Source organism: Dermochelys coriacea, chromosome 7, assembly GCF_009764565.3.
Source record: "Dermochelys coriacea isolate rDerCor1 chromosome 7, rDerCor1.pri.v4, whole genome shotgun sequence".
NCBI lineage: Eukaryota > Metazoa > Chordata > Testudines > Dermochelyidae > Dermochelys > Dermochelys coriacea.
This window is the reverse complement of record NC_050074.1, coordinates 20997697-21020643: the sequence shown is the minus strand read 5'-3', so window position 1 is coordinate 21020643 and position 22947 is coordinate 20997697. Positions and strand designations below refer to the sequence as shown.

Below are 22947 nucleotides of genomic sequence, written 5' to 3'. Positions count from 1 at the left end.
GGACATGCTGACAAGGGACTGAAGCATGGATTGAGATGCAACACAAATACAAGGCTAGAATTCATGCATTCTGTGTTCAGTACACAGATGCTTCAAATACTCAGTTACAGATAATCAACCCTAAAGCAGCAAGGTGACAAGGCAGCGTGGGAAAGAAAAGCACACCACAGGAGCACAACAGGCAAGCAATTCTTAGAACAGAGCACTCCTTCGCGCTCTGGTGTCCCTTTAACAAGTCACAAGCTAGGGTTCCTTCTGAAAAACAAAGGTTCAGGTACACGCGATTGGTTATCAGCACTCAGTATTTATCCATTTGCCTGAAATTTCATTTCTCCCTGACCCAAATGCTTAGTCATCAAGGTTTATCACTGTCACTTTTGTGCCCACTTTCTCAAGTTGTTAACTTGGCATCTGTTTTACTGACTGTTTCATGCACAGACTGAAATTTTCGCACACTTTGCTTCTTTTAAATGCAAAGTCTGCCCAGAGTACTTGCTATCCATCCCCCCCAGGAGTGAGTTATTACCAACTACCTAATCCTGAATGAAGATTCAACTACTACTGAAATTCAAAGAGGGAAGACAGTGCTTTAGAGGCTAGCAGAAGAGAATAAATAGGTCCCTTTACACTGAAATAACTTAATAAGAAAATAACACTAAACCAAAGTATTGATATAGGGCATATCAACAGGGTTGAGTGATGAAGCCAGAGGCTTTCAGCCCCCAAGGGAGGCAAGTATCTAAACATCATCACACCTGCTGGAGCGAATTAATGCTATTGTAAAATGTACTTTGCTGTATTTTGGTAACAACCGATTAATGAGCATGAAGGCAAGTTACACATGGTACTTTCATATTATGAAAGGGATGTTACCCAAGACTTCAGTATCACATTGACCATCATGGTCGTCTCTTTGCTAGTAGAGAGGGTGGTAAATGTATTATCCCTTTGACCTGCAAGTTGTAATCCAATGTAATTTTTATAATATACTGTCCATATACAAGTCTAAAGCAAATTATTATACCTTTCATGTTACATACACTTAACTTCATATAATTCATGGATTATGGAAAGAGGTTCTTGTTGCTTCATAGCCACTATGGACTTCTGGGATGTGTCCTGTACTAATCCCACTCCAGCCTGAGGAGGGTTTTCATTGCTCATGCTTCTCAGAGAAAGAAGGAATAAGCCATACACGTGGTAAATACAAAAGTCAACTACTTTAACCTAAGAGGAATTTCAGATGGAGTTAAAAATCTCTTTACAATGTAAGAGAACGTCATGCTCTACTTTCAATACGAGCACTGCTAATTTAAAAAAAAGTAAAAACAATGAGATAGGCTTCTAAGCAAGGTAAAAAGATTTTGCTTTTTTAATATCTGCTCAAGTCACAGTATCTGCTCTGAGGGTGTTACTCCGGGTAACATTTCAATTTTATTGTCAATGGCATATTGTAAGAACATGTCTATACAGAAAGAACAGGCACTAACAGAGGGACCTCAAAAGCTGGGCTTTCAGAACAAAGGAACATAATGATCAGCATTCTTCCCATTCACTTAATAGTTTTATCAAAAACTGCTCAACACACCTACCATTTTCAAAAGGCAAAAGCCATATTCAATTCATAAAATTAAAAAAGCCACACATTTTAACTTTAGTTTTCAGGAAATCTTTACTTGGAATCAGTAGTATATGCAGCCAATATCTTTTAGTGCCATTTGAAATTATGGAGTTTGCAACTTCTAAGCTTAGCTCCTTTCCAACTTTAAGGGCTACTCTCCAGCAGAGAAGCTTTAAGAAATTCCACAAAATGCTTTTCCTATCAACAGCACAGAACACATTGAAAAGGAACAACTACTGATCAGAATGAACTGAAATGGATATAGACCTGACACACTGGCTAATGGAACTTTTTGGTTGAAAAAAGTATGTTTTATATTTTTACAGACATTATTCAACCCAATCTGCAAACTGAGAACTGGAGAAATTTTTTTAAAGCAGTGGCTCTACCCACTAACAGTTTACACAGTACATACATATAGACTTGCTCTTTCTGCAGTGTTTACTTTAAGACCACAGGGCTGAGGTCTCTGCTCCTGTAATAAGTTATTTCATACAATACAGTGTATCGATCATTAAAGGTGAAACACTTCTTGAAGACTCAAAAGACAGACACTTTTCAAAACGTCCAGGTGTCTGATTTTAAGGAGTTGAGACAAGAGCCTCCATGCTTCTTCATTAGCTAGATCCCTTCTCCTCTTTGGCTACTGCAGCCTCTGTAGGAGTGGTTTCCAAATCTTTGCTCTGATTTTCTCTCTCTTCATCATCTTCTTGGGGGTAAAGGTCTGGATACTTCTGCATGCACTCCTGCATAGCCCGGAACTGGTCCACACAGTCCGATCCCTTTATTTCTTCTGTGCTATAGTGGAAACAGGAAAAGGCCGATTTGAATTGTTCCCCACAGGGACCACTAGCCATTCCACCAAGGCACGGGCAATTCCAATTGATATCTCCATTCGGCAATATCAATCCTGAACAAAAAGACAAAAGACAGAATAAAAATTAGGTGTCCTATAGGTTGTCTTCTTTGTTTTTAGGTGAATTTTGTTCTATGAAATGTACTGGGTGACAGCAGTGCAAGCCACCCTTTATTGCCAGCCAATGTGCCTCAACTCTGACCTGTATGACTCACTGCTGAGAAAGGGAAAGAGGAGAGGTTAGCTCATGGCCCAATTCAGTCTCTGGGAGAATAAAGAAATCATAGGGAAGGAAACAGAGAAGACATTGTACAGAAGAAGAGAGGACACAATGACAACATCACAGGAAAAAGATATCAAGATCTATTCTAGGAATGAAAACACAAAACGTGAAGGCAAGTAGTTAAACAGCTTAACAATATCAAGAAACATAAGTTCGTAAAAAAATAAAATAAAGTAAATTGGTAATGTTATTATAGGTTGTGCTACTAGCCTTCATCCCCCAAGAAGATAACTTAAAGTCACCTGATACTTACCACTATAAGTCCCTGTTTTCAGTCACTTATTATGGTGCCAAACTTTTAACTGTTTGGACTGAAGTTTTCCTTGATGAGTGTCTGCCTCAATCAAATTTATTTTTTGAAAATTTAAGCCATAAAGCTTCAGCCATTGCTGAGAGCAAGGCTAGGAAAAGATGTTTTGCCCATGTTAAAAAAATTTGGGTGACTTTCTTTGAAAAGTTCTAGTGACTCCATGTTTGTAACAGGGACTTGAAATTTGGTAGGGCAGTGGCCTTTGTATCAGGGATGTGTCTTTTGCGGTCCCTGTGAAAATCTGCCCAGATTTGGCTAAGTTATATGCTTTATTTAGTTAGTTATTTATTTGAAGTTTGCACATGCTCAGGAGAGACTTCTTAGAGTTTAAGATCCTCTCTGAAGATTCTATCTGCACAGGGCCTACAGTTATGTTACCCCAAGCGCTCGAGGGCCACAATTCAGGTTTTATTTTTAAAAACAAAAATGAACAAAGTAGGAAAAACAATAGCTAAGCACTTATTGTAGTATACATACTTAAAACATTACTATTTTTTGCTCAAGAATCTTGTGAGTCTCTGGAGTTCACTTCCTTCAACTAGATCAGGCCAGGAGAAAACAGCATTTACAACTGAAGCAAAGTGGATTTGGTTCAGCACCCCAGAAGGCACTGAATTCAGACTATCTGCTTTACACCAAGCCTAGTAGTAAACTGCACAGTCTCCTTCATACCATTTCTGTGTTCGAAGTGCTATTTACTACCCAAAGACTGGAACATTGTCATGCATGGGTCTTTTGGACATGCTCACAGAATTGGCATTTATCCTGCTGGAAAAAATTCAACCTCTTTCATGGACAAGATGTAGCTAGTGCAGTGCATCATGGCATCTTTGGCAAACTATAGCTGGGGGGTCGGGTGGAGAGAAAGCAGGTCGTCATAAAAAAGGTGGACAGCCTGTTGAAGACTCTCTATTGCTAGGGATGATATAAAGCAGAAAGAACGTAGGTTGATCTTGCAGTGTAAAATAAATATGATTTTGCTTTGTAAACAGACCAAACTAGAATTTGAAGTCACTGAGGGAAATTACGGAATATCAACTCTTAAAATGACTGGTTGTGTCTCACATACTTTAAGAACATAGAAAAAGTTTTCTGAAAATAACCTGATCAGGACATTGCAGTAATAAAATTCCTTGTCATATAATCCTCAATCTGAAACAGAAATTATTAGTTTTAAAACTCAAGTCTGCATGGTGACACAGAAAATTCAATTGTAAATTATGACTTTCCACACATGAATCTTTGGCACATACTCCTCGATATTTTAAGAGTAGAAAAATAGGTATAACTCCACTAATCTCATCATTAAAAAGACACAAGCTTCTAATACCAACTGCACAGAAACCACATTTTAAAAGAGAGCTGAACAAGAGTAAGAGCTTTGTTCCCAGTGGACCAGAGGCACAGAGGAATCTCCCTACACTAAAAGTGATATAGTATATTAACTAGAATTCTACCCAGACACCTCTAAGGTCACCTAGGAAGCAAGTGGGCAGGATTTTTTTTTAATTTAATCTCTGAACTAATAGAAAGTTGCACTTTTTCTTCTGGAGGTAGTCTGCAGCACACTGATCCTCTAATCCAGACCTACTGTTAAGTACTAGTTGAGGCTACGCTTGAAAACCACTCAATTGGTATCATAACAGATCCAGGGCTTAGGCTGGCAATTCGTTGCAGAGCTCATCCAACCTAAACCCTCTTAGCTAATGGAAATTGATATCACAGCCACAAATAAAAAATGTATGCACTTATGGTAATACGTTTTGTCCTCTCTAACCTACTTAAGTGCCTATAATTAGGTTGTATCAGAGATCTGCATTAGGATTCCCTTTAACATTACAAATTCATTCTTGGAATATTGACTTTTGTTGCAGTTGGCTTGTAATGTGAGCTTGTATATCTATTATCTACTACACCTCTAAAGTCTTTCCTTTATTAATGCTTTTAAGTGGCATTCTGCTGGGCATTATATTTTTTAAATCATCCAATGGCATTATAAGAACGGCCATACGGGGTCAGACCAAAGGTCCATCAAGCCCAGAATCCTGTCTTCCGACAGTAGCCAATGCCAGGTGCCCCAGTGGGAATGAACAGAACAGGTAATCATCAAGTGATCCATCCCCTGTCACCCATTTCCAGCTTCTGGCAAACAGAGGTTAGGGACACCATCCCTGCCCATCCTGGCTAATAGCCACTGATGGACCTATCCTCCATGAATGTATCTAGTTCTTTTTTGAATCCTGTTATAGCCTTGGCCTTCACAACATCCTCTGGCAAAGAGTTCCATGGGTTGACTGTGCGTTGTGTGAAAAAATACTTCTTGTTTGTTTGTTTTAAACCTGCTGCCTATAAATTTCATTTGGTGGCCCCTAGTTCTTGTGTTATGAGAAGGAGTAATTAACACTTATGTACTTTCTCCACACCAGTCATGATTTTATAGACCTCTATCATATTCCCCCCTTCATCATCCCTTTTCCAAGCTGAAAAGTCCCAGTCTTATTAATGTCTCCTCATACAGCAGTCATTCTATACCCCTAATCATTTTTGTTGCCTTTTTCTGAACCTTTTCCAAGTCCCAATATATCTCTTTTTGAGATGGGGCAACCACATCTGCACGCAGTATTCAAGATGTGGGCGTACCATAAATTTATACAGAGGCAATATGATATTTTCTGTCTCATTATCTATCCCTTTCCTAATGACTCCCAACATTCTGTTAGCTTTTTTAAGGCATTTGACTTGGTACTGCATGACATTTTGATTAAGAAATGTGAATCATATAAAGTGAACTAGGCATCCATTAAATGGATTAAAAACTGGCTAACTGATAGTTCGCAGTTCGAGACCTGGGAATCATTATCCAGCAGATGTGTTTCTAGGGGGGTCCCGCAAAGATTGGTTGTTGGCTATTGAACATTTTTATCAGTGACCTGGAAGAAATCATAAAATCATCACTGACAAACTTTGCAGATGACACAATAATGGGGGGAATGGTATATGCTAAAGAGGACAGGTCACTGATACAGATCAAGTGGGATCACTTGGAAATCTGGATGTCAGCAAACAATATGCGTCTTAATACAGCTAAGTATATATCTAGGAACAAAGAATGTAGGCTACACTTACACGATGGGGGACTCTATCCTGGGATGCAGTGACTCTGAAAAAGATTTGGGGGTTGTGATAGAGTTACTGCACATGCGCTTCCAGTGCGATTCTATGGCCAAGAGGGCTAATGCGATTCTTGGATGCATAAACGGGGAAATTTTGAGTAGAAAAAGAGAGTTATTTTACCTCTGTTTTTGGCACTGGTGTGACCTCTGCTGGAATACTGTGTTCAATTTTGATGTCAATAATTCAAGAAAGGTGTTGATAAATTGGAAAGGGTTCAGAGAAGAGCCATGAGAATGATTAAAGAAATAGAAAACACAACTTATAGTGACAGACTAAAGGAACTCAATTTATTTAGCTTAACAGAGAAGGTTATGGGGTGACCTGATCATAATTTATAACTACTACATGGGGAACAAATATTTGATAATGGGTAATTCAATCTTGCAAACGTATAACATGATCCAATGGCCAGAAGTTGAAGCTAGACAAAACCTCAGACTGGAAAGAAGACAAATTTTTTAACAGAGAATATAATTAACCTTGGCACAATTTGCCAAGGGTCATGGTTGATTCTCCATCACTGGCAATTTTAAAATTTAGATGTTTTTCTAAAATATATACTCTAGGAATTATATTGAGGAAGTTCTATGGCCTGTGTTATACAGAGGTAAGCCTGTATGATCACAATGGTCCCTTCTGGCATTGGAATATACAAATTTAAAATACCCAGAATGCAAGAAGTGAATACGAGTTTGGCATATCCTGTATATTTTATAAGGGCACTTAACATTTATGTTTTATATACCTTTTAAACACAGGAATATAAATTGCAAAAGGTGCAATGATGATGAGTTAACATTCTTAGGAGAACCTTTGTTTTAACTTCCTTACTTTTGAACATTTTAAATTCAAAATATTAACATTTTAGTTTCTCAATCCTCTTCAGACATGTTCCCCATTAAAAAAACCTCAGGAAAACCCCAAAACAATTAGCCTTGAGGAACTTATAGGCTCTTCAAAATTAAGTTATTGAAGACTGGGAGCTTACAAGCTCTGCTGGTTTCTTTAGCAAGACTGGAAAGCCACACAATTCTCTCTTGCAGTGCAAAGAGGAAGTCAAGTCATCCCCCTCATTTAAATTTATCCTCAAAACCCACTTCTACCGTCTCACCTATGAAAAGTTTAAAAAAACCCACAAAAGCACTAAAGTTAATGGAACTGTCAAGACACGTACCCTACATGATCTTGTAGCATCCTTTCCCTCCGCTGAAATTTTTTTTTTTTTGGTCTGTTTATGATCCTCGTTTGTTGCATAATGGGAAGTTTCAGGGAAGGGCTTGTGCCTTTCCCCAGCACTTTTGGGAACCACTCCTGCCATTAGACAATGATTTCAATATAGAGCCTGCTTTTACACTACAATCTATTTATTGAGAATCTTTTGTGATTAACTCTTTCTATGTAAGACATTAGTTATGCTAACAGTGCTGTAACATTCACAAAAGTCACCTGGCACGCACAAACTATTTAAAAACAATTAACAGGTTTCTCAATTTTAAATTATATATATTTTGCAAGTGATAGGAACAGGTCCTCAGTTAGGAACAGTCACCCTGAAAAATTCGACACCTGTAATGTTCATCTGTTTGCACTGTGGAAGCAAAAAGCAAAGTCTTAGATTGGGAAAAATATTTTTTCATCTTTCTGTAATTCAAATGCAGATGGAGATTCTTAGGCAATTTGCCCTGTGAAGAAAGGATGTTATAATGAGAGTCACAATGTACTTTAGGTACAGCTTTTATGTTCCAAAAGCTATAATTAAAATCTCTCTCTCACACTTTGCCATCCCACTTAGTTAGGAATCATCTGCAGCTTTGCCCATTGTACTTTTAATAATTCTGGCTTAGAAAGTGGGCTCCAGACATTTTGATAATTGTAACTGAATCCTCATAACTGACAGTGTAGAAGGGGAGAAGGATAATACACCTATATCTTTACCCAAGAGAAGCAGCATATAATTAGGATTTTCCTATGCAATCTATTGATCAGAAACTTAAAAAAGATAATCTTTGATTTAAAAGAGGAATTTAACAACTAGAGCTACAACAACAAAAATTATGTTTTGCACTGTAATACCATGTGTTAGGAAGACTGCAAAATAATGACCAAATTCTGCATAAATGTAAAGGTTTACATTATATTAGGACTCAGTGCAGATTAAGGCATTTATATAATAAGCATATTCCTCCTTAAGTGTGATTATTCTGTTTATAGTACAGTAAAAAAAAGATCAAAAGGCCCATTACTGTGAATTATGCCCCAGAAGTTGAACACTGGAAATCACATCTCCTGTTCAAAGTATAAGCTAAATTAAAAAAAATCTGCAAGTTACTTTATGAACGGCTAAAGACTTTTCCAATTTTCTTTTAAATAAAAACCACACAATAAACTAGAGCTCCTGCCCTACAATGCTTCAGAATGTTTTGCCCATGTCTTTCCTCTCCATAGATTTCCCTCCCCTCAGATACAACTGCTATCTGTGATACATGAATTGTTTATTGTTTTTTTTATTTGATTGTTTTATTGTTGTAGTTTTGGAGAGCTGAAGTGAGAAGCTTTGAGAAAACCCTTAAATATTGGCAGCAACTCACAGCATGTTCAAAAAAGCATACTACAGTATTTAATGCAAAAACCATTTTCATGTTGGATCATATGTATTCCCAATGGAAAGGACAGGGATAAGATATCCTTTTCATTGCAAGATTTCCCCAACATAACTAGCTTCTGGCCTTTTGTCTCTCCTCTCCCACCCATAATAGGCCTGGACAGGCCAAATTGGGAATATAAATCCAGAGTACAGCTAGGAGGAGGTCTAAAGTGCTGGAATTACTGCTTTGTGAGAGGATACATATCTCCCTCCCACCAAAGCCCCTCCACATCCAACATAAACATGGCATTTCACTGGCCCTTCCAGATGAGTTGTCTTGGCCACCTTAAAATTCTGCCAGGCTGTCCAACTGGGAAAGGATCTAGATTCTATGACATGCTAACCTCATTTGTGCAACCACTGCCATGAAAGAACAACAAAGAAACTTGTCCTTACAGGTCCCGAGAGAACAACTATGCTCAGAGTTCATGTTCGAATCACCTGCATGGCTGTTCTGCATCACACCAACGCCAAGAGATCCTTTTCTTCCCTCTTTTGATCTGGCACTGACAATACAGCAAACCTGACTCGCTTGCTGGACCATAATTATTAATATAATTCAAAATATCATGAACTGTTATGGCTCAGTTCCAATAAGATAAGTTTACATTCACACACCCCGTTACTAGAGAAGCCCCAGTTGTTGAAGACATGACTTCTAGTGCAGAACAGAAGTGTCACTTAAAAAAATTCCAACACACTGTCTTTACAATGATAATGGGAGATATTCTAAGACTTGAAGCAGCTTCATATATCCCAAGACTGCATGAATGTAAGCAGCAGTCTTTTTTGTTCAGTTGTACACCACGTAAGGTGACTTATCAGTCTATGAACTGTTAACATGCATTATAATGTCTCCAAGAGCTTATATGTTCTCCAGATGTGAGGCTGTGGTGGGATCTTTATTTTTGGCAGTCTAGTTTTGCAGAAGACAGACAGGCCAGGCAGAAGGGAGTAAGGAATCTTACCACCACCATATTGATCAATGAAAAAGATCACCCATCACAGGCTATTAACACTATACTTTAAGAGAAAACGGCTTTTTCTAAAATTTTGAGACAGCATTTAAATATATTTCCTCATTGTTTTTTCCACAGAATACAATTACTGGCTGACCAGATAAACTTCTCTCAGAAAATGCTTTTCATATAAGGGTCAACTGTATTACAGAACTGACTATTTGTAGATACTGTGGGCTCTAGTCTCCTCTCCATAATCAGGGAGTTGTATATACAGACATAATTTGAGAAGAAAACAGATGCAAATAGTTTGGATTTCATGGCCAGTACCATATTCTAGCTGAAATCTTTAGAAGCTGATGCACTGCTTTCATATAGGAGATGCTGACAAATCTTATTGTGCAGATTGGTGAAAACAAATTTGCTGTTTGAGCATTGGCTCTTAGTCAATACCACGTCCTGCCTGAAAATACGAGGGGTAAAGGAACTCCTAACAGATATTAAACTTTAGCTTCTACACATCTTTCAGAAATAAGACACACACACTGGAAAGTTTAAGGGGGGAACCAGCTATTTCTTTTCATCTCAGAAAGAGTGTAAAGTTAACCTCAATCACACCAAGCCTGCCAGTCCCATATATTGAGAAAGCCAATTAAACTTATTTTGAGCACCATATCGGAGGTACCTCATCAAGTTCTGTGTAAGAATGTCTGTTTCTACTTACCTGTTACTGTGAAGTTATGCAAAAAGAAAAGGAGTACTTGTGGCACCTTAGAGACTAACAAATTTATTAGAGCATAAGCTTTCGTGAGCTACAGCTCACTTGTTTAATCATCTTTTATTACTAGCTTTCACAAGAAGTTCCACATGGGCTGTTCTCTCAACCTACCACCTAAACATAACATTGTCTTAAATTCACAGATACTGGGCTAATACTAAATGTCTTGGGTTAAACAACTGCACACATAAATGGTTAAAACTGCATACATAAAGGGTTAAATGTTCTTTCTAACATACATATGCTATCACATCCTTATTGAGCAATACCTCAGAATATTGCTCCACTTCATATATTCTAGCAGCTTTCTGAGTGGGTGAACTGACTAATGGCCAAGAGATTAGGGTACAGAGCATCTCTCACCATACTGTCCTAAACTTCAAAAAGAACTTTTGACTTTGAATCAAGAATGCTATGGGAAAGCGTCTGGTAAGTTATTGTTCTACCTGAAAGAAGTCTGTTCACCTGACATACATGTAGCATCTAAAGTCAAAAGATTGCTCTATTCCCTTGTCCCAATTTTCATTTAGATCATTACAAAAGTCAAAGGATCCATGGTGAGAATGTGTTCAGATACTACTGTTCACTCTGAATACTGCTGTAAACAGGTTCAGAATCTGTCCAGGTATGTAATGCACGCTCATTTTAGCACAAATCTATGTATGAAAACAAAAAAGTTTAATTATCCAGGAAAAGATGGTTCAAATTAGACTGTGTACTGTATGTTTGTACCACCAATATCCTTTTCTGAGTGCTAAATGATGTGTGAATACTGCCCCCTGGAGATTAAAATGCTAGGGGCAGAGTTTCTGCTAGCTACTGTATGTTTAGCAGATTTTCAGCTGGGAAAAGAAACAACTTAGCTCAACTTCAGTCAAAATTGGAGGCAACAAGACTTGATACTTAGTATACCTCAATTCATGCAAACTGAAGTAGACATTACAGCCAAATTTCAAACTGGAGTACCTGAACTTATGCACTCAAATAAAAGCAACCAATTTTCAGAATTGCTTGAGTGTCCACAGTTCCAACTGATTTCAACAGGAGCTGTGAATCTCAGCACCTCTAAAAATGAGATTGTTTCCATTAAGGTCCCAACTTCTGGCACTCATATTTCAAACAGTTGCCTTTTGTGCCTGGTGATCATAAAAGCAATCCAATAAATCCCAAATCCAGTCTTAAATTTTCATGGACATTTATTAGCCTGGGTCAAAATATATCCACTCAGCTTTTACCATGACTATAAACTAAGATATTTTACTCACCGATTTTAAGAAAAAAAGATTACTTGCCAAAGGCAACCATGATTTTACAAGGCTTAATCCCATGTTATTCTGTCTCACAAAAAGATAATAAATAGCAGTAGTAAAAGCAGAGAGTTCTTAAATTTGTTCACTTGCAGATGTGAACGGTTTAGCATCAGTACTGGTTTATCTTGCATGATATTTTGGCAAACTTCAGTTCCAAACTGCAAATGTTAAATTACTTGCCTTTTAAGGCATTAGTGACAGTTGGATCCCTTTAGTGTGGTCATTATGTGACAGGAAAAGGAAAATAGTTTTAGTACTTGTTGAAATGGGTTACTGGGTGCAGAACATGACAAAGTCATGGGTGTAAATCACTTTCACACTAATTGGGATTTCTGAAGAATCTCAGACTACTACTGCAACAAACTGCATGTGTGATAGTCTGCAGAACTAAACATTTTGAAGGACTGGAGAGGGACTGAAGCAGTTGAGGCTGAAGGTGGGACCATTAGAAAACATGCAGAATAAAGAAGTTAGAGAAACACTAAGCTACTGTATGGAATTAAACTGTGTTAACTCCTCCTCTTAGACCTGTTCAAGACATGATTAACTGACTTTGGTTTCCAAGAAAGAATTAAATTGAGAAATTGCAGAAAGTTTGTGGCTTGTTTGCCAAAATGGCAAATAAACTATGGTCATACTGTGACATTCTATACCTTGGGGGAGCAGACTGTTACCCCCATATTCCTCATTTTCATATAATTGTGATCTCACATATAAAGCATGCATTATAAGGTATCAGAAGAAAGGTTATGCTCCGCTGAAAGTCATTTCTCTATCCATATATGTGTATCATTAATGCATATGAAGTTAGGAGAAGTGTGTTGCATGGTGGCCACTAAAACATGCTGTAAGTCGGGGAATCAGCCAGATATTAGCTCCCCAGAGGCAACAGCAAGGAAAGTAACCAATGCCCAGGCAGGGTGTCAAACAACCCATCAATAGCCATTGTCCAGCAAGGGAGCTACAATGCAATGACTCACCTGCATGAGGCCACACCAGGGGAATTGCTCAACCTTGCTTGGAGAGACTCAGCAATGCCCCCCAGACATGCGTGGACTTGTGCTCCCCAAGCACATGGACTGAGGGTATAAAACAGACAGAGTGGACACATACTGGGTCCTTCTCCTGCTCCCACCTTCACTGCAAACAAATAAGGGCATGGCTACACTTGCGAGTTACAGCGCAATAAAGGAGTCCCGGGTGCACTAGCTCACTACCCGTCCACACTGGCAAGGCACGTAGAGCGCTCTGACTCCGTGGCTACAGCGCTGCTGGTACTCCACCACGGCGAGTGGAATAATGTTTGCTGCGTCCCCGCTGGAGCGCCGCGGAGCCAGTGTGAACAAGGTGTTGTTTTACTGCACTCTGATCGGCCTCTGGAAACGTCCCATAATCCCCTTAAGTCAAGTGGCCTCTCTTGTCATTATTGTGAAATCGGTTGCAGGAATGCGGAAATGCCCTTTCAAAGCTCCATTTTGGAGAAACCAGCTGCTTATCAGCTCTGAGAAAAAGCAAACATTTACTGTTTGCTTTGAGTGGGGGGGGGGGGGTCTGAACTTACAAGACAGCATGCTGACACACTCAGCACCCCAAAAACCCACTCTCCCCCCACCACATACACACAACACACTCCACCCCACCCCACCCATTTGAAAAGCACGCGGCAGTCACTTGCATGCTGCGATAGCTGCCCATAATGCACCGCTCCCAATGCTGCTGCAAGTGCCACAAATGCGGCCACCCCAGTGCGCTTGCAGCTGTCAGTGTGGACAGACTGCAGCACTTTCCCTACTGCGCTCTCAGAGTTTAACTCACAGAACTCTACATCTGCAAGTGTAGCCACGCCCTAGGACACTGAGAAGAAAACAAGTCTCCAACACAGGAGACTGGCCCAGGTTTAAGGAACAAACCTGTATATTAAGGACTGCAATATCCAGTGGGGTGAGAAAAACTGCTTAATCTAGGTGTTGCCCAGTCTAATAGGGTTGAGAGTTTAGACCGCGTGCTTTTATTTTATTTTGGTAACCACTGACTTTTTGCCTATCACTTAAAATCTACCTTTGTAGTTAATAAATTTGTTTGTTTATTCTACCTGAAGCAGTGTGTTTGGTTTGAAGTGTGTCAGAGACTCCCCCTGGGATAACAAGCCTGGTGCATATCAATTTCTTTGTTAAATTGACAAACTCATAAAGGCTTGCAGCGTCCAGCGGGCATAACTGGACACTGGAAGACGGAGGTTCCTAGGGTTGTGTCTGGGGCTAGACACTAGAAATATTGGCTAGTGTCATTCGGTTGCACAATCCAAGGAGCAACTTGCATGCTAGAGGCTGTGTGTGAACAGCCCAGGTGTGGGGGTTCTCACAGCAAAGCAGGGCAAGGCTGGCTCCCAGAGTCAAGGATTGGAGTGACCTAGCAGATCACCAGTCCAGATAACACCAGAGGGGAACACACACAAACAAGGAATATGTCTCCGTTTAAAAGTAAAAAGTAAGTTAAAGTAAAGTTAAAGAGTAAGTTTAATGGTACCGCATTAGAAAAAAGAATGACCTAGCTTTTAGAGATTCTCTGGGGACTTACTCCATTAATTTAAATGGGAACCACAAAAATAGATTAGATTGTTAAATATATGTCTTACGATCCTCTTACCAAATGTTACTGACCTTGGTCTTCATAAGGGTCATTGGGGTCATCTGCTACCAGTTCTGCACTGCTTGGTGTCTCATGGTCCTCTTTGGTCACGAATATAATTCTGTCTTTTCCTTTAAGATTTTAAGGAAAGACAAAAAGCAAGAGTTCAGAAAAAGGATTAAGCTGAGACAAAACAAGCCATTTACAAAGCCGCTGCATAGTACGAGCTTTTGAACTGTTGTGCATGTAAACAGATGCATTCATTTTAAGAGCTAATGAGTCTGCTCTACTTGACCCTGGTTAGTCTTCAATTGGAGCAGTGTTTGGTTTTGGGCATCACATTTTAAAAAAGACAAGTTGGAGAGTGTTCAGAGGAGAGCCGCTAAAAAATGACAAAAAGATTTGGAAAATAAGACCTACAAGGAAAGATTAAGAGAATCAGGCTACGTTCTATCTAGAAAAAAAGATGACTGAGGCGAGACAGCATAACTGTCTACAAATACATAAAAGATCGTATGAAGAGAACAGGAATCAATTATTCTGATTAATCAACAAGGACAGAACAAGACATAATGAGCTTAAGATACAGCAGGGTAATTTAGGAAAAATATTCACATCTTTATAAGAGCAGTTAGGCAATAGAACTTGATGCCAGGGGAGATGTAGAGGGGTCCTCATTGAAGGGATTCAAGGCTACCATAGGTGTCCATCTATCAGAGATTCTGAGTCAACTGTTAGGATTCATGGACTTGGGGTTAGAAATTACTCCAGGACCCACTATTATTTGTATTTCATTGACACCTAGGAACCACAATAAAAAAAATTAGGGACCCTTTATGTGAAAAGACCTTTCAGAATTAAAGTTATAAAAGAACATAACAATGGCTATACTGGGTCAGACCAATAGTCCGTCTAGCCCAATATCCTGTCTTCCAAAAGTGGCCAATGCCAGGGACTTCAGAGGGAATGAACAGAACAGATGATCATCAAGTGATCCATTCCCCATCACCCATTCCCAGATTCTGGCAAGCAGAGGCTAGGGACACTTCAGAACATGGTTTTGCATCCCTGCTCATCCTGGCTAATAGCCATTGATGGACCTATCCTCCATTAACTTATCTAGTTCTTTCTGAACCCTGTTATAGCCTTGGCCTTCACAAATCCTCTGGCAAATAGTTCCATGGGTTGATTGTGCATTGTGTGAAGATATATTTTCTTTTGTTTGTTTTAAATCTGCTGCTTATTAATTTTATTTGGTGACCCCGTAGTTCTTGTGTTACGAGAAGGAGAAAACAGCACTTGCTTATTTATTTTCTCCACACCGGTCATGATTTTATAGACCTCTAACATATCCCCCCTTAGTCGTCTCCTTTCCAAGCTGAAGAGTCCCACTCTAATTAATAAAAAGAAAAGGAGTACTTGTGGCACCTTAGAGACTAACAAATTTATTAGAGCATAAGCTTTCGTGAGCTACAGCTCACATGCATCCGATGAAGTGAGCTGTAGCTCACGAAAGCTTATGCTCTAATAAATTTGTTAGTCTCTAAGGTGCCACAAGTACTCCTTTTCTTTTTGCGAATACAGACTAACACGGCTGCTACTCTGAAGTCTAATTAATCTCTCTTCACATGAAAGCTGTTCCATACCCCTAATCATTTTTGTTTCTCTTTGCGGTACCTTTTCTGAGATGGGGCGACCACGTCTGCATGCAGTATTCAAGATGTGAGCGTACTAAGGATTTCTAGAGGCAATATGATATTTTCTGTTTTATTATCTATCCCTTTCTTACTGATTCCCAACACTGTCAGCTTTTTTGCCGCTGCACATTGAGTGGATGTTTTCCAGAGAACTATCCACAATGACTCCAAGATCTCTTTCTTGAGTTGTAATAGCTAATTTAGACCCCATCGTTTTATGTGTATGGTTGGGATTATGTTTTCCAAGGTGCATTACTTTGCATTTTTTAACACTGAATTTCATCTGCCATTTTGTTGCCCCGTCATCCAGTTTTGTGAGATCCCTTTGTAACTCTTCACAGTCTGCCTGGGACTTAACTATCTTGAGTAGTTTTGTATCATCTGCAAATTTTTCCACCTCACTGTGTACACTCTTTTCCAGATCATTTATATGTTGAACAGTACTGGTCCCAGTATAGACCCTTGGGGGACACCACTATTTACCTCTCTCCATTCTGAAAACTGACCATTTATTCTTACCCTTGGTTTCCTACATTTTAACCAGTTATTGATCCATGAGAGGACCTTCCCTTATCCCATGACAGCTTACTTTTCTTAAGAACCTTTGGTGAGGGACCTTGTCAAAAGCTTTCTGAAAATCTAAGTACACTGTATCCAATGGATCACCCTTTTCCACATGCTTGTTGAACTCCTCAAGAATTCTAGCAGATTGATGAGGCATGATTTCCCTTTACAAAAACCATGTTGATTCTTCCTCCAACAAATTGTGTTCATCTATGTGACTGATAATTCTGTTCTTTACTACAGTTTCAACGAATTTGACTGGTACTAAAGTTAGGTTTATTGGCCTGTAATTGCCGGGGATCATCTTTGGAGCCTTTTTTAAAAATTGGCATCACATTAGCTGTCCTCCAGTCATCTGGTACAAGCTGGTTTAAATGATAGGTTACATACCACAGTTAGTAATTCTGCAATTTCACATTTGAGTTCTTTCAGAACTCTTGGGTGAATACCATGTCGTCCTGGTGACTTATTACTGTTCAGTTTATCAATTCGTTCCAAAATCTCCTGTAATGACACCTCAATCTGGGACAATTCCTCAGATTTGTCACCTAAAAAGAATGGATCAGGTTTGGGAATCTCCCTCACATCCTCAGCCATGAAGACTGATGCAAAGAATTCATTTTGTTTCTCCGCACTGAAGTTTAGTGTCCCATTGGCAGTAAAGACAGGACCCAAACCATATTCTCTTGAGGCATATAGGCAGGATTTCTGCTAGGATATACTAAGGCAGCTAAAAACGGCAAATGTAGTGGCTAATTTCAGGTAAGCTTAAAAAGGTCAGAGCCATAAGGCACCATTGGCTTGCTAAGAACATCTGCAAACCCCCTATGCACTCGCCACATATGCAGATGTAACATAACTTAAAAGCAAAATAACTAGCTTCATACTGATCTTTCCCAGATGTCAAACACCAGATAACTTTTTTTTTTTAATAGTCTTTTAAAATATTAACTAGCTAGCACTGGTTAAAGTTTAGCATAGAAAAACAGTGACCATCAGTCAATTACTAAGAAACTATGTACCACATTACACCATTTATTTATGTAGTCCAATATTCCTCCTCCTCAGGAAACTAGAAAACCCCATAATACATCTAATCAGTTGTAGCCAGATTTTATTAGGGTGCACGTCACTGAAGTAGAGTTCCATAATGCTGTACATTTGGAGCTGGGGGATGATGTGGGGCAGACACCACAGGGTTTAGGGAGGAGTTTATTTTACGCCCTGAAGCATTCAAAGTGATTAGTCTTATCTTGGCAAGCATAGCTACTGTGAAGGTGACCTTAAAAATTACTGCTTTTCCTGGAGAAGTTTCTTTCTAGCATGCATGTAAGGTAATTTGCTACAGAGCAGGTAGTACTTTTAGGCAGTCTTGACTGTGACTTGTCAAAATTTATTTATTTTTGCAATTGAGTTACCATAAGAACTAAAATTCAGGTGCACCTCTGTATATATCCTGTTTACAAACTAGTTAAACAAGAAACTGGCAGCTCTTAATGTGTAAGCCAAGGTCATAGCTCATTTCACTGAAGATCAGGAACGTTAAAGAGTTACAGGTTTCAGAGTAGCAGCCGTGTTAGTCTGTATTCACAAAAAGAACATGAGTACTTGTGGTATTGCCATCCTTAAATTTGTTAGTCTCTAAGGTGCTACAACTTCCCTACAGTAGCCAGTAAAACGAAAGCTTATGCTCAAATAAATGTGTTGGTCTCTAAGGTGCCACAAGTACTCCCGTTCTTTTTGAAAAGTTACAGTAATTCAAAAAAAAAAAAAAAAGGAGTACTTGTGGCACCTTAGAGAGTAACACATTTATTTGAGCATAAGCTTTCGTGAGCTACAGCTCACTTCATCGGATGCATTTGGTGGAAAATACAGAGGGGAGATTTATATACACACCCAGAGAACATGAAACAATGGGTTTTATCATACACACTGTAAGGAGAGTGATCACTTAAGATGAGCCATCACCAGCAGCGGGGGGGGGGGGGGGGGGGGGGGGAAGGAGGAAAGCCTTTAGGAAAAAAGCCTAACAAACACCTACAAGATCTCTATCATGCATTCCTACAACTACAGTACCCACCTGCTGAAGTGAAGAAACAGATTGACAGAGCCAGAAGAGTACCCAGAAGTCACCTACTACAGGACAGGCCCAACAAAGAAAATAACAGAACGCCACTAGCCATCACCTTCAGCCCCCAACTAAAACCCCTCCAACGCATCATCAAGGATCTACAACCTATCCTGAAGGACGAGCCATCACTCTCACAGATCTTGGGAGACAGACCAGTCCTTGCTTACAGACAGCCCCCCCAATCTGAAGCAAATACTCACCAGCAACCACACACCACACAACAGAACCACTAACCCAGGAACCTATCCTTGCAACAAAGCCCGTTGCCAACTCTGTCCACATATCTATTCAGGGGATACCATCATAGGGCCTAATCACATCAGCCACACTATCAGAGGCTCGTTCACCTGCGCATCTACCAATGTGATATATGCCATCATGTGCCAGCAATGCCCCTCTGCCATGTACATTGGCCAAACTGGACAGTCTCTACGTAAAAGAATGAATGGACACAAATCAGACGTCAAGAATTATAACATTCAAAAAACAGTTGGAGAACACTTCAATCTCTCTGGTCACTCGATCACAGACCTAAGAGTGGCTATACTTCAACAAAAAAGCTTCAAAAACAGACTCCAACGAGAGACTGCTGAATTGGAATTAATTTGCAAACTGGATACAATTAACTTAGGCTTGAATAGAGACTGGGAATGGATGAGTCATTACACAAAGTAAAACTATTTCCCCATGGTATTTCTCCCTCCCACCCCACCCCCCACTGTTCCTCTGATATTCTTGTTAACTGCTGGAATTAGCCTACCTGCTTGTCACCATGAAAGGTTTTCCTCCTTCCCCCCCCTGCTGTTGGTGATGGCTTATCTTAAGTGATCACTCTCCTTACAGTGTGTATGATAAATCCATTGTTTCATGTTCTCTGTGTGTGTGTGTATATAAATCTCTCCTCTGTTTTTTCCACCAAATGCATCCGATGAAGTGAGCTGTAGCTCACGAAAGCTTATGCTCTAATAAATGTGTTACTCTCTAAGGTGCCACAAGTACTCCTTTTCTCCTTACAGTGTGTATGATAAAACTCATTGTTTCATGTTCTCTGGGTGTGTATATAAATCTCCCCTCTGTATTTTCCACCAAATGCATCCGATGAAGTGAGCTGTAGCTCACGAAAGCTTATGCTCAAATAAATGTGTTACTCTCTAAGGTGCCACAAGTACTCCTTTTCTTTTTGCGAATACAGACTAACACGGCTGCTACTCTGAAACCAGTAATTCAAAACTGGCTTGGATAGCAATATCATCAAATGGACTGAGAGTTGGCTAAAGGGACACAAACTAAGGGTATTGATAAATGGCACGTGTTGAATTCCAGGCAAATGTCTAGTGGACTATTGAGGGGGTCTTTTGTATTAGGGATGGATTTAATATTTTCATTAGTGATCTAAATGAACAAAGTAAAGATCACATTAAATTTGCCTATTATATTAAATTGTGAAGTGCTGTGAACACTATCAAAGATAGAAAAATACAGTCCGCATAAGATTTGAAGGGTATAAACACTACAAAGGTAGAACTCACTGTGAAGGTCCAAGGGTATACAACTAGAGTAATGGAAAGTTTAGGGGAAATTTAGGATGATTCTCAGGGTAAATTTTTCTAACTGAAGTCTATGAGACTGCAGAATAGTCTCCCAAAAGGAAGTGTTGGAAACTTCATTGGGAAATAATCCTTCCTTTGGGAGGGAAGAGAAAGGGTGATATACAATAGCCTCCCTGTGTCTCACATTTCCTTGAAGCTACCACAGTGAGTCAACAGGGAGGGTAGGTTTAGAAATTAAGGCTTTCCTGGCTCTCGGTAACATGATTGCCATTAGTGGACACATACAAATTACAAGATGTATAAACGTTTGGTGAAATATTTACTAATCTTCATTTCGATGTGTCTGAAATATACCAGTGAAGTGTGTGAAGTGTCTTTGTGGCAATTGCTATTTCAAACAATGTAGAGTGCATGATTGCAAACCCTCCACCCTGTCAAGCAAACTTTGCAGCCATGAATAATACTGGAACAAATTATTAATCAATGTGTAAGCACCTAGAGGATAACAGAGTTATAAGGAATAGCCAGCATGGATTTTTCAAGAAAAAATCATGCCAAAACAACCTAATTTCCTTCCTTGACAGGGTTACTGGCCTAGTGAATAGCTGTAAAGCAGTAGGTGTGATATATAGGGCCCTACCAAATTCCTGGCCATGAAAAACATATCACAGACTGTGAAATCTGGCCACTGTAAGGAAGTTGTGATATTGCCATTCTTATTTCTGTGCTGCCTTCAGATCCGGGTGGCCAGCAGCAGGTCCGCCTCCTAGGCCGCGGGGGAGGGGTGGAACATGCACAGGGCTCCATGCACTGTGGGTGAGAGCCACATGGAGCTGCTTTCGAGCCTCTGCCTAGGAGCTGGACCTGCTGCTGGCCGCTTCCGGGGTGCAGCGCAGTCCTCAGTGCCAGGACAGGCAGGAAGCCTACCTTAGTACCCCCGCTGCGCTCATGACCAGGAGTTGCCAGAGGGAAGTCTGTGCCCCAACCCTGAGCCCCCCCGCCAACCCGGAGCACCCTTCTGCACCCCAAACCCATCACCCCCAGCCTCACCCTCGAGCCCGCACCCAGTAGCACCATACTAGGATATCCGAGTCAATGTGGAGCCAAACTGGCATGCTCCCAGTATGTCTTACACACCATCCTGTGCAGCTTTGGGGTTTTCCTTGTTCTCCCATCTGAATACTGACCCAGCTCAGATGGTGAGAGCTAGCACAACCACAGTGCAATCTGGCTAAAAGACATAGAAATTACCGTGTCAGATTAAATGAGTGGTCCATATAACCCAGTATTGCATCTCCGGCACAGACAGCACCAGCCCTTCAAAGGAAGGTACAAGGTAACCAGATAGTGGACAATTAAGTCTCATCTACACAGTGTGGCAATGCGCACGAGAGGGGGTGTGAATCCTAAAATGCTTAGGGTAGAATGTTGGCATGTTTTAGAATTTACCCAACCCCCCTGAGGCACCACGTAGACTAGCCCTGAGAGTAGGTTCTTATTTAACGCTTGCTATAAAATGGCTTACGCTGCAAAGTACAAGGGTTTTATTTCTTACACTGTAGCATAACTGGGTATTTTTACCATGCGTGCATATGCCTAAGCCTTATTTGATGCCTACTAAACCTTTGGCCTCAGAGACATCTTATGCCAGTGAGTGGTCAACTCTCATTATTTTATCACAAATCTGATAATAGGGGATGTCTTTCTTAACACGGCAATTACTGGAATGAAGAGACTCAACCGTATTTTTTTTTAAATAAAATAAGCCCCTAGCGGTCATGACTGGGGGGGGGAAGCATGAAAAGGGGATATGAGCAAACCCTAAAGGCTCAAAAAACAGAAGGCAAACACGGGGGAAGGGCTCCTGATTTTATAACCCCCGAGGCTAGCTAGCCGCACTGCACCCGTGAATTATGGCCCTCCAAGGAGCACTGCCCTTGATGGCTGTGCAGGGCGCCGCCCGTCCCCACGTGCGGGCAGGAAGGCGGTCCGAGTGCCCTCTACCCCACGCGGGGTCACTGGTTGCTGTGGCTCCCCTCCCCCTCACGTGCTCTCTTGCCCCAGCCCGCAGCCCCCAAACCCCCCCTCCCCAGAGAGCAGGCCCTTCACACAACGCCCCCGCAGGCCCTTCCCCCCCAGCACCGAGAGGAGGGCCGGCCCTCCCCCCGCCACGCACCTTCTTGCCGGCAGTAGGACATGGTGAGGGCTGGGGTGGTCTCTCCGCAGCTCCGGCCCGCGGCGACTGACTGACCCCGCCAGCGACCCGTCGGCCCCCGCCAGCGCCTGAACCAGCGGCAGCCGGCGCGCCGCCCTGCGACCTCTCACTCGGCTCGCAGAAGGACCCCGGGCTGCCCGTCTCCGCGCCTGATTGAGAGCCGTATTCAAGCCCCTGAGGGCTGTGACGAGGGTGCCCTCAATTGGTCGCAGCTCAACGGAGGAGCC

At 40.8% G+C, this 22947-nt stretch overlaps 1 protein-coding gene across 1 annotated transcript; it reads right to left on the bottom strand.

Moving 5' to 3' along the window:
• Positions 1 to 1349: 1349 nt before the first annotated feature.
• Positions 1350 to 22915, bottom strand: CHCHD4 (coiled-coil-helix-coiled-coil-helix domain containing 4). Its single transcript, XM_038408950.2, has 3 exons — positions 22682 to 22915; positions 14596 to 14694; positions 1350 to 2531 (listed from the first exon to the last, which is right to left on the bottom strand). Exons 1-3 carry the CDS (start codon positions 22701 to 22703, stop codon positions 2239 to 2241), a joined length of 414 nt encoding a protein of 137 aa, XP_038264878.1. The 5' UTR covers positions 22704 to 22915; the 3' UTR covers positions 1350 to 2238.
• Positions 22916 to 22947: the final 32 nt, after the last annotated feature.